Here is a 12,266-nt window from a genome sequence, read left to right as displayed (position 1 = left end):
ACCAAGAGCCTGAGGACAGATTCACACTAATTCATACCACAGCAGTCAGGATTCCACTGTGTTAGAGACTGCAGAAATGCAGAATAAATGGATGGTCCCCGTGCCACTGCTACGCAGGACTGCCAGGAGAAGGAGCAGGTGGATGTGGTGGGTTAGGGCTGTTCAGGCAAGGAGCTGCCAGAACAAGGACAGCTGGATGGAGTCAAGCAGGCATCTCTGTCCTCTGAGGTGAAAACTGGCCCAGATCAAATCCACACAAGGAAACCGAGGGAGAAAGTAACTTTTTCCCACTTCACGCACCCATAATGGAGTTAGAGCCATAACTCGCAAAGCACGGCACTGAAGAATTTGGACACCCTATGATCCACTGCAGCTGGCCCACCTGATCCTATGATCCCCATGGCAGTTGGATCTGCTCATGGGGTCCCAGAGGGGAAAAGAGGCTGTGATGTACTGAGACTGACTCTCCAGTTCCAGCCTAACCGCACCATCCCACACTGTGCTGTCCTCATAATCCCAGCCACGTCCTCTGTTACCCCTCCATCCTCCCACAGCAGCAGCTAAGAAACCTCACAGGTTTTCCATTGCCGTGAACAAGTCAACAGAAAGATCAAAAGATCCTGGATTGTAAAACCCAAGCCAATTCAAAATCCCTTTCAATGTTAATCATCCCATGGGCTTCTATCAACAAAGGATAGAAATATCTTATGTCTGTGACTTCTGTTTGGACTGTGTCACGTTGCAGTGGTGTGGAAGGGGAGAATGAAAGGGAAGCTCTCCTTCTGAACTCTCTGGTTTGAAATCTGATCGTCCAGCTTCAACCTGATTCTTCACCTTACTGTAAAACAGTGGGCCAGACACTGACGGGGTCCCACAAGGTTTGTGCCTCCCCAGCAATGCCAGCCAGCCTGGAATCCAGACCGACCAGCCGGCCAGGGCTCACTGGAGTGGAGGCTGAAGCGGGATCGTTCAGCAAGAAAAGACCCTTGCAGTGATCTTGGTTCTTCACAGAGGCTGCATCCATCATCTGTGCTCCTAAGAAGAGAAAAAGGCAAATGGCTATTGCTTTGGGCATCCTTTTACAGTATGAGAGACCCAAGTTTGAGTTTGATGTCAACTGGGCTGGACAGATCCCTCTTGATTTGATGGATCAGAAATTGCTGAAGTCCTGTAAAGTTTGATGGACACAAATAAGCACTGTCCACTAGGCTCTACAGTTTATAACAATATCAGCTCTGCAAATTATAGAAACAGCCAGACTCCCAGCAGAGCCACTGTATTTCTAAGTAACAAAACAAAGCAGCACCATTAAACTCACATGTATGCTTTAGATACCATCTTGGAGCTTGTCCACACATCTCCCTGTCAAAGGTAGACCTGGAGTTTTCTAAGAATGTTTTGTAGCAACTACACATCGTGCAAAGCATTCCTCGGTCAGATGATCCCCTGAAAAATGGGCAAATCACAGACTCCTGGACTAGAAAAAAATGTAGTCTCTGCAGTGTGAGCCCTCATGATTGCCACCATGAGTCTCACAATACATGGCCGCATGCAAGCAAACCAAGTCTCAGATTTTAGTTGGACAGGACACCGAGTTTCTAGTTCTCATGCTGCAGGAAAAAAAGCTGAAAATAAGCAGCTCACAGACAAAAAGGCACAGAAAAACAATCCGAATCCTTAAAGGCTAAAATCCCTGGATTTTTCCAACTACCGATTTTGTTTTTAAAAAGAGGGTTGTTGACATCATGTCAGCTTACCTCAATAACATCTCCCCGATGCTGGCTGGGATTCTCAATGCACTAGCTCCCTCCTCTGGGAGCTGATGGCTTCTATTTTAGTATAGTTGGAAACACCTTCACCAAAAAATATACTTCCTATTATTATGCTTCATGCATGACCCCATTTCTAAGAGTCTAGTGAGCAAATACTGCAAAGTGAGCAAAGTAGACCGTGCTCTGGTATTTTAAAAGACACGTGCAATGTAGGTACACAAGGACTGTGTTTTCCATCAGTTTTGCTACAGTCACATTCTTTAACAGAGTCCGCTTCTCAGCAAGTGCATTGGATTTGTTTTAAACAAAGACCTATTCACCTGCCAAGGGTACGGAACGGGTACGTATGATATCTTTATACTTCTCGGAGGTATCTGGCCAAAGATAACTGCTAAATATTAACATAACATCTTGGGTAGTTTGAGAACTTCTGTAATGCTGCAAGACAGGTCTGTGCCTGAGCGCTGCACAACAAGGTGGAGACAACAAACACAGCATAGCAACAGCTGTGCACTCCAGTTAACCCTTCTTTGATATTCCTCATATTCCCCTTTATTCAACTTTGCTGCCTTCTTTGTTTTTTCCAGTGCAAGAAAAAAACAGCAAGGTATTGTCCTTCCAAACACTCAAGTGTCCATATTTAGATCCTGCTGTGGTACGAATGCCAGAGAATCTAATGTACTCCAGTGAGCTCAGACTGCAGGATATATCCCTGGGAAACTCTGCCAGCCTTTTGATTTGTAAATCCACTGGCATTAGATGCCCAAACTAGATCAAATTTTGCATTTCTATTTGTGCCACTGGTACAAAGGAAAGACAGATGGGATAGATTCTGGCTGTGGGCACAAAGGTGTAAATCCAGCACAACTGCTTGGAAGTCGATGGAAGTTACTCCAAATTTACACCCACCTCAGAATCTGGCCAAGAAGCACTAAGTTTGTAGGCAATGCTTATCTTTTCATGCTGGCACGCGTCTCATCACAGTATCTAAATACCTTCTAGACCAAAGATTACATTAGGTTGTTTGCAAAGAACTGAAAACATATAAACTTGCCTCCAAGTGAAACGGGTAGGTAGTAACGACCCTGACCTAGATCTCTTTATCCGACATTTTTGAAGAAAGAATATCATGCAACAGGGGAATACACTGCAGCCTGATCCCAGCTGCTTCATAGCAGTCATCACCAAAGTGTTTAGCTGGATGCAGTACAGTGAGCACCCAGTCTAAAGCATCAAGAGTGGCGTCAGGCAGCCCCTCTGAAAGCCGCTGTCCCACTTCGCAAGGAGCCCATGCACTGATCTTAAGAAGACAGACAGCATCTCTCTAGCACAGGAAAAGCCCACAGCCATTTGGCTGACCGGCTACCAGGACCACACGCATTAAACACAGCAAACCACAAATACTCAAGGTCAGGGAAGCAGCCCACCCCCTCACTACTGAAGCTGCCTAACCACATGTACCTACTTGAACAACATCCATCAAGAGGCCAGCAGCTACCATGCCCAAGCCAGCCAGAAGGAAGGGCACGAAAATCTGGGAAGCAATGGAGAACGAGGTCTCTGGGAGAAATCCACTGGCTGACCTAGTCAACTTGCAGGTGAAACCACGCAGCTTCTGGCCATGAAAGCACAGCTCCAGTTCTAACTGGGTGACCACCATGGTCGAACACCGTTACCCCATGCTCAGCAGCACAAGTGGAGGGAGATCAGGTCATCACACAGATCCTCCTGGTAGCTCACTCCGAAGTCAAAAGAAATACGCTTTTCCTTAAACTACAACAATGATGCCAAATCGTTTTATCTTCTCCTCCTCCTAGGAGCGCGTCCAGAGGGTTGCAGCAAGGGTATCCTCCAAAATTGGTTCAGCTGGGTTGAGCCCAGGTGGCAGCAAACCCGACGGACACTATTTCTCCGAGTTATATCCAGGGGGGAATTATAAAAGATAAAAGAAGATTGTAGAGATGTCCGTGGACGAATAGAAACGAGCCCACACCCCATTCAGCTCCCACCAGCTCGGTAAAAACCAGTAAGACCTGCTCAGGCTACAGCACTGAAAGAGTGACAGGTCATGCAAGAATCCTTCAGCGTGCTCAAACGCACTAGTGTCCTTTCTCCTCAGGTTACATTTCTTGTCAGACTGCGGCTTGCCTTTGATACGATGGTTTAATATATAAGCCTGCTGCGAGCCGGCCCCACTTCCCTCACTCCCACCATAAGCAACGTTGAACTTTTCTCGCTGTCCCAAGGCCGAGGAGGTGGGGAGTTAACAGCCAGGATCCGTTTTGCTCTCCTCCAAGGTGAAGAAAGGTCAAGGAAAACATGAGTCGACGTTTCTGCCGGCTGACTATATTATGCAGCTTCCATCCCCGGGCAAGTGACAGTTAAGCCAGCTGGTGAGAGAAGATCTGCCCTTCTAGACCCTGGCCCCTCTCGTCCCCTCCATGGTCTCAACAGGATGTAACGATCGCTCTGTGCCAGCTATACCTCTGAATGACTGGCTTTCAAGGGGGAAAAAAAATCTAGAGAACCAGCCAATAAGCTTCAAAAGCGAACACCCTTATCTGCTGTCATCACTTCAACTTTCTGCTAGTTTGCAAAGGCCAAGATAAGAGTCATAGCCAGAGCTTATTTAAGGTAGCTCCGTAATCTCGCTACTCCACAGGCAAAGGAGAGAAAGGACGAATATTTCCAGGGCATGCCGTGAGCTGGTCTCCCTTCCTGTCCTAGAGCAAAACACCCTGCTTCTGCATACTCCCAGGAAGATACCGTCACTTAGAGAGGGGGTCTCACCCCGAAGTCTCCCTGGTCAAACAGCTGACACAAGCCCAAGAACCAGAGCTGCATCACAGCCACATACAAAGAATTTATATCCTGCTCAATAAAGACTGCAGTGAACTACTCAGCTCAAAGTCAAGCACGAGGGGAGGGAAGTCTGGGTATTCTGCTGGGGCTCCTTTACAATAATTAATTTGGGCAAAACTAACTAGAACAGAGGGTGAAAAGGCTTTAAAAACTCAATTTAGGATGAAAGAGTATAGGATTGGCTTAGCAGGTTGGCAGCTGGGCTTTTTCACTATTCAACCGTACGTTCAAGCCCAGCTATGCCCTACTGAAAGAAATGAGTGAAAGAAAGCGTTCAGTGCTAGGCATGAAAGATCCAAGTTTCCCAATCCAGTTCAAATTCAATGTTTGAACTGCACTGACTTACTAATACCTGTTGTACTAATCAACCTCCCTGACGCTCTCTGCAAAGAGATGTAAAGATTAATGGCTTGTGGACTCTGCCCCCGTGACTTGGTTCCCAGCCTGCAGCTACGTGCATTAGCAAGGCTGGACAGAACAAGGCATACTTCTGCCTTGTAGATAAACGGAGAACTAAGGACATTCTCAGCCATTTGGATGGTGCATGTCTTTTGGTCTGGTATCACACACAGCAAAGTACCAAGCCTAGTGGGCTGAGGCGGCACAACGCATCTCTCTGTAAGCACAGCAGGGTGGAAAACAAGAGCCCTAGCTACAAAATGGGAAACTCCGTCCTTTCTAGGTTAGTATTTTGGGACAGCCCCTAGAGCCTCCTCCACTCCCAGATAGCTTGGTGTGTACATGTCCACCTCTTTCACCTAACAATAGTCCGGTTAGCTGAAAGCTAAAAAGGGAGTATATTTCAGCTAATCTAACTGGAAAAAAGTCCACAATAGCTGGAAGAGGGAGGTTAATAAAAATCCTGTAATAACCACACATCATCTGACCTCTTTATACCAGCCAGGAACTGGGCAGCAATGGCAAGAAGGCGCAGTTCTGGTTAGAAACTCAGAGGCTTCAAGCAAAAAAGAATAAAGAACAAGCTCTGGGCAGCAGCTACATGCTTTTTAACGTCTGATAACATGCATACCTTATATCACCACATCCATCAACAGGACCGCTGACAGGCAGCAACATTAATGTAAAGGAAATATCAATAAGCTTGAATGACTCAAATGACATTAAAAACACAGCAACAACACATCCTGTTCTAAAGCTTCAACCTGGCAGGGGTTACAAGTTTATCATGCTTCAGCTCTCTCTGTTTCTAAGCAAGCACCATAAAAAGCCTTCGACCGATGAATCAGTGTACAGAAAGGTAATTGGTTCAGGGCACCTGTGCGTGTACACTGGGTCATTTTGTTATGCATTTAAGGAGTCTCTGATAAAGTCTCATGCCATTATTGCCAGCAAAGAGATGTGTCACATTTTCCTAGCAAAGAGATATATCGTATTCGTTGGCAAAGAGACATACCACATCTGAGAAGAAGAAGAGCGTTGCCAAGCAGCCGGAAACAGATTATAACTAGTTGGGGAAAAAATGCACCTCATGGCTGTAGCATTCTTCGTGGCAAAACCTGGTGAGTGCTCTGCTGCCCTTCTCTGCACATAAATACACCAATACCCCTACTCTCATAAATTAGCCAACAGGTAGCATTGCCCTGGAGCAGCCAAAGCAGAAACAGCCTCTTTGTTGGAGCCCTCATCCTGATCTAGGGCTTCCATCTACTGCTGCAGTTCAAAAAATGGACAGAAAGACAGCAAGTGCCAAGGAATGCAGTTTCAAACGTACCTTATCATCCCTGCAAAGAAGGGACAAGGATACAATGAGCACTCTTACAACACAGCACCAGTAGCAGCAGACAGTGCTAGTCTAACATCTCAGAGCCCTCAAAGGGCAATGCCTTTTGGGGACCCTACGTCCTGGTTGTTGAAGCACCGGCACTCCTGACTCTGCTAGCTCTCCATCAGATCAAGCTGTGTATTATTCCTGTTTCCTACCTTGCTCCTCTGTTCCCCACTTTAGGAAAGGAAAGGGAGGGGGACTGAGAGTAAGTGGTGAGCTGAAAGCAAGCAAGTTGCAAGTGCCTGGGGCCCAAAGCCTTGCAGAATCTCCTGTTGCCCCACGGAAACAGCAGCAGGTCTGAGGGCAGGACTGCCTGGTTAAGGGAAGGGCAGTTCCCAGCAGCAGTGATTTCATAATGAGACACATTCAGGTGGTCCACACTTACCCATGAAAAGTCATTTTGCTAATTGCCAAAGGCCTATTTTTCTTATGTGATGTTGCATGGCTTCATTACCCAGGCTCTAAGCACTAACGTGAATGTTCTTTGTGAGCTCTTTATTTGCATAAAGCAGAAACCAGACTTTTGTGGTTTCAGAAGAGTAAGAGGTTTGTTTCACATTTTGTTTAAATTAGTGGCCCAATACTTCCTAGAAAAAGAAAAAAAAAAAAAAAACAACACTCTAAAGGAAAAACACTGAAAGAAAAACAGTCTTCCAAGATCGTAAGTCTATCTGCAATATATTTCTCACTTTAATACCTCACTATGGGAAGTAACATGCATTTAATTTCAGAGACCCATAGGAACGAGCAGGTCTGAACACTCTGAAAAATAAAAATGAAAACCACAAACTTGTGCAAGTCAAGTGTCTGCTTAAGACTCTCAGAACAATGTCTAATGAGACAAAAGTAGTCTGACAAGGGGTTCTGGATTTGAAGTGGTATTTTCTGGAGCAGACATTCTGCTGGGTATTGAGCACATGCTAAGGTCAATTAAGGATACTCTGTTCCTACACTGAAGCCTCTATAGCTCTTCTATCTTAGGGAGATCAGCCTGGGGCTAATAGCAAAAGTACACACCTCCAGATTTGTGAAAGTTATATCAATACAAGCACAGCAGTTTCAGTGTCACTGTATCTGATAACTCAGGGCAGTCTGACCCAACAGCTAGCTAGTTAAATAACACAGGTTAACTAAAAGGCACACGGCAATAAGAGTCACTTAAGAGTACAAAGGCATAGCAATTTATAATCTGTAAATTAACTACAGCTTTAAACTATCTGAAAGTAGGCGTTCATTGCTGCTTTAAAGCTCTGTATTGCTATGCCATGGGAGGCAAGGTCTGGTCCTGACTGTCACAAAAACAGAGGTCAGACTGGAAGACTGAAGACTCAAGGACCTATGTTATTTACTACAAGGCCTTAGAGAAGGATGTGGGGCGCAGCCTGAGCTGGGCTGGATATTTGAAGTGTTAACAGTGCTGGGTTGGTTCTTTGCAGGGGATGCAGGGATATTTAGAGCCACATCCAGAGCCAGGAGCAATACAGCTGTACCTACTGCAGAAAAGCACTATGCCACCACAGCCCTTGGGGCTGCAACTCAGCCATCCTCCTCTTGGGACCAAGTTAAGACCACTGCACAGGACTGCACCTTCCTACTTAGATGGCTCAGCTCCTTTGCAAATTCTTCAGCACCATGGTGTCTATTACATCCAAAACAGAAAAAGGGCCAGAAAAACACCATATGCTGTCTACTGAGAGCTTCACAAAAGCAGCTATACAATACCTGCCTTGGAAGGACATGTTAGTATGCAAAACTGCTGCACGTTTTCCTTTACTTGCTAACCCCAGAGCAAATCCCCTGCTTCTGAAGTTTCCCACCTATCCCATACCAGGTACATCAGATCAGTTCCTTTCCCTTACCTGAACATAATCCAAAACCATGCCTGCCAAGACCATGCCAAACCCAGCTAGGAGGTACGGCAGGAGCACCTGCAGGCAAATCGCGATGGCTGACTCTTCCCGTGACTTTGCCATGGATGCCTTCTCCTCAGCCAACAGCTTCTGCTGTGTGGGCAGAGAGACATCCTCTGCCTCCTGGCTGCCAAGTCTGCTCTCTCTGTGTTTACCCTTGCTCTTTGCTTTGTGCCTGGATCGCTCTCCATTTCTAGTTCTGCCCTCTTTTCTCCTCTGCCGAGCCTCCTCACCTTTCATGGTGGCTTTCTTGAATCAAGGAGTTTTTCTGAAAAACAAAGTCAGAATCAGTGAGATGACGAAAGGAGGTGCTGGGTGGGTCAGGGACTGGTGACCCTGGCAACTCCACTCCATTAACCTGAAGGCAAACCACCACCTACCCCCAAAACCCTAGATGCTCTGCTAGACTCAGATGCTGGTGCTTAGTTTACCTTCAGTTTTGCACTGTGTCAAACCAATCTCTCCTTCCATTACTGCATCTCTCTTCCCAGGCCTGCGTTCACACTGGAGTGCTCGTCGTGCATCCTGACTCCTACTCTGGGGATGCCTGAAAGGATGCGGAGGGTGCTGCAGGCAGCTGGCATGCTGGACCCACCAGTTCTCATAAGGGGGTCATGAGAACTGAGGAGCCCAACAAAATCCAACCCTTTTTAGGATCTGACTAGGAGCAGTTCACACCCTGGCATCCTGCAGTCCAGCAAAAGGTGTAACTCACACCTAGCGTAACAGAGCCAGCTGCCAATCGCTCCCCAATAAGAGGGTAATTCTTTAATCTTCCGTCCGATCTGAACACTTTCACTTCCTCTGTCACCTCCTTTGCCACACATGCACGCAGTATGTGACTCACCTACCTACAGAGAACCTGCCAGCAGCATCCTCTGAGAAAAAATAAACATGCAAAATTGTTACCAGTCGCCCATTTCCTCTCCTCTTGTCTCACTTCTTCACATCACCATTCCTCATCCTGCCTGCCTAGATCGTTCCCCATCGCCTCCCGCCAGCACCCACCGAGGTTAACGCTGCCTGCCTGCTGTTGACCATTTGCAGGACCAAACCCTGCTGCCCAAACCCCAGCCCCGACCCATCCCCTTCCTCACCCAACATCTGGGCAGCGGAAGGAAACCGCTGGGAGGCCCCAACCGCAGCTGGGCGGCGGAGGAGGGAAGAAGGAAGGCTGGGCAACCCTAAAACCACGCTCTACAGGAGGAGGAAACCCCTGTGTGTGTGTCCCCGTCTCCTTCCCGTCGCTTACCGGCTCTTCGCCCTGCCCGGGGCTCTGCCCTCAGAGGGCCGCGGGAGGCGCCCGCCACGGCTGGGCCGAGCCCGCCCTGCGCGGCGGCCGCGGGTTCGAGTCCGGCCCCCGGCGGCTCGGAGGCGGCGCGGCGCCCTGAGTGGCAGCCGCCGGGCCTGCCCCGGCGCCGTGCGTGAGGCCGGGGGGGGGGCCGCGCTGCTGCAACCCCCGGGTCGTGTTGTTGGTGGCTGTCCTACGGCCCTGCCTGGCCCACGGAAGGCAGAAGGGGACAGGGCTTGGGGGGAAGGGGGTCGGAGGGCTCCCGGAGCCCCCTCGGGACGTGAGCCCCGCAGGGAAGCGCTCCCCAGGAGGAGCTGCTGCTCCCCGAGCCTGCAGGCTGCCTGAACCCCTGGCTGATCTTACCAGCAAGGGTGAAAACTCCTGAACACAGGAGGAAGAAACCTGAGGCTGCAATTAGGAGTTGAGGAAAGACTTTTCCTCTATTTTCAGTTTTTTCCTGTCCCCCCCCCCCCCCCCCCCCCCCCCCCCCCCAGTTTGGCATTACAACATCTCTCACTTCAAGCTTCCTGTGCAAACGCCTCCACTGCAATCAACAGCGAGACTCCTAGAAACTTGATTTCATCCCCCTCCCCTACTGAACCAACGTTAGAAATGTAATTGCAGCATCCATCACATTTGAGCACATAAATCCCATTACGCACTGAAGTAACCGTACTCGTGCACGGCTCCTGAATCATGCAGCTCAAATTTCCAGAACAATCAAGGATATTAAATCATACCTCAGTACCAGAGCAATGTTATATCCTGCTGAAGTCTCTCAGGTGTGACGCTATGCTAAAGGGCTCCTACTGACAAAATGGTGCCTCTGGGCCTGCAAGCTCTGGGCTCAAAGCAGGGTACACTGAAGGGAGCTGAAGGTTTTTGTAAGTGACAGTAACGAAATGCTGCAGCTGCTGCGTGTTGAGGGTGCGCATTAACTGTTGAATGTCACTGCTGTAACAGCGAGGCTTAAATTTCAGCTCACTTGGTGTAATTTTATGTCTTCCCTTTGCAACCAGTGCTTCCCTGAGAATGGCCAGAAGACAGCGTTTTCCTATGGGAAATAAGAAGGGAAGGGACATCTATCAAAAACCTGCAACCTTGCCAAGACATTTTTAGACCTGTTAAAAATGTATTCTGCTATCACTTTACCCCTGAGCTTCAAAGAAAAATATCTACAGAGCAAGCAGAAATCCTTCTGGGGAAACTGATTGACAAGGGCATTTTGGTAACGGCTCCAGCTGAGGGATCTCCCACCTGGATCCAACCATCAGCTAGCACAGGGGTTCCCAGCACCCTGCCACACCTCATCCTATGTACAAAAACGGATGTAACTGTTTGGCACATGCACTGTGTCCTCGTGTATCAACCTCAAATCTCCAGTGCATCACCACTGGGTACGTACTTGAGAAGGCTGTCTTTCAGCAGCAGCACAGAACTGCATTTCTTGGAAGCGCAGCAGCAGTGTTTAGATACACCCTGGCTTTGACGCAAGGGAACGGCTGCTGGACCTTGACTGCAAACAGAGCTCCTGTGACCTAGGAGCCCCTGAGCTCCCAGATAGGAACAGTTCAGCTGCTCACTGCAGCCTGGGAAGTGCTCAGTGGCATGAAGCTGAGCAGCTTCACGCTAAAATGATTTTCTTCCTCACTCTGCTGCAATTCACGTGTGCTACTTCTCTCTGCTCTCACAGAGGTACAAGTGATATCAGCAGTGTCAAAGGCATTAGGGGACTCATTGCACTTGTTCTTATTTCTCCATAGCGCTTACAAAGACTTTTCTGCAATAAGAAGATAAGTTTCCCTCCTGTCTTCCATGTTGCTTTGCTCCTGGACTTTATTTCCAACAACTATTCCTTCAGCCAAGCAGAGGAGAATTTTACAGCTCTTTCCACACTTTTGTCCAGACACGACATTTGTTTTTTACCCAGTTTCCTGTTATAAAATGGCATTTCTTTGATGACTAGGGACTACTGAAGATATTTCTCAACCATAAAGCTTGATTTATGACTTCAATGCAGTTAGCCCCAGCGACAGACTTAGTGTGACTGCCAGGCTGTGCAATGTCCCTTGTCACCACTGCAGTAAGGCTGCTGGTGACTGCTCCATGGCACACTGGGCTGCCGTCCCACCATAGGACATGCTTCTGGACACCCAACAGCTGAGATGCATGAAGAAATGCTCAGTCTAACCTTTCTGCACTGTGAAACACTGTTAGCTATTATGGGTTAAAAGTATCATTTGGAGGTTGGTGTGCAGATAGAAACAGGCAGTACAAAACCAATACATGACATATGCTTAGTGCCTTATAAATCTGGGGTTTGAGAGATGTAAAACACAGCAGGAACTTCCTGGAGTTGGGTGGGTGGGAGAAGGAGACATCTCTCCTCCTTTGCTTTTTTTTCCTTTATGTATGTTTTGATGTCAGTTTTATGGTATGCTAGCCTTCACACACAGTAATTTACAGGTAGCTCAGTTAATTTAGTTTCAGTCTCCATCTCCTTCTCTCTATCTTTTTTTTTTTTTTAAACTGTTTAAAGCACAGATGTTTTGAGCAGCAGTAATACTCAGAGAAATTAAGAGAGCCATCTCCTACCTGCTTTCTCTCCTCACCTTCCCTTGCCATAAGCACCCACCGTGCAGCTA

At 47.8% G+C, this 12,266-nt stretch overlaps 1 protein-coding gene across 10 annotated transcripts in view; it reads right to left on the bottom strand.

Moving 5' to 3' along the window:
* SLC41A3 (solute carrier family 41 member 3) overlaps positions 1–12,266 on the bottom strand; it is a 33,301-nt gene that overhangs the window by 15,866 nt on the left and 5,169 nt on the right. The window contains exons 1-3 of one of the 10 annotated variants that reach the window (XM_035547045.2): positions 9,583–9,672; positions 8,762–8,877; positions 8,280–8,598 (exon numbers count right to left, since the gene is read on the bottom strand). The exons of 1 other annotated variant lie outside the window; for it this stretch is intronic. In XM_035547045.2, coding sequence (XP_035402938.1) covers positions 8,280–8,570 — 291 coding nt within the window. In that variant the 5' untranslated portion in view covers positions 8,571–8,598; positions 8,762–8,877; positions 9,583–9,672. Of the gene's footprint in view, positions 1–3,237; positions 3,433–8,279; positions 8,599–8,761; positions 8,886–9,045; positions 9,209–9,239; positions 9,408–9,427; positions 9,702–12,266 lie in introns of those variants that run through there. 8 more of the 10 variants (XM_050712831.1, XM_035547046.2, XM_050712828.1 and 5 more) reach the window with 8 other exon arrangements.

The sequence above is a fragment of the Cygnus atratus genome, chromosome 10 (genome assembly GCF_013377495.2).
Source record: "Cygnus atratus isolate AKBS03 ecotype Queensland, Australia chromosome 10, CAtr_DNAZoo_HiC_assembly, whole genome shotgun sequence".
NCBI classification, from domain to species: Eukaryota; Metazoa; Chordata; class Aves; order Anseriformes; family Anatidae; genus Cygnus; species Cygnus atratus.
Note: the sequence above shows the minus strand (reverse complement) of the source record. Positions and strands in the feature narration are given on the sequence as shown.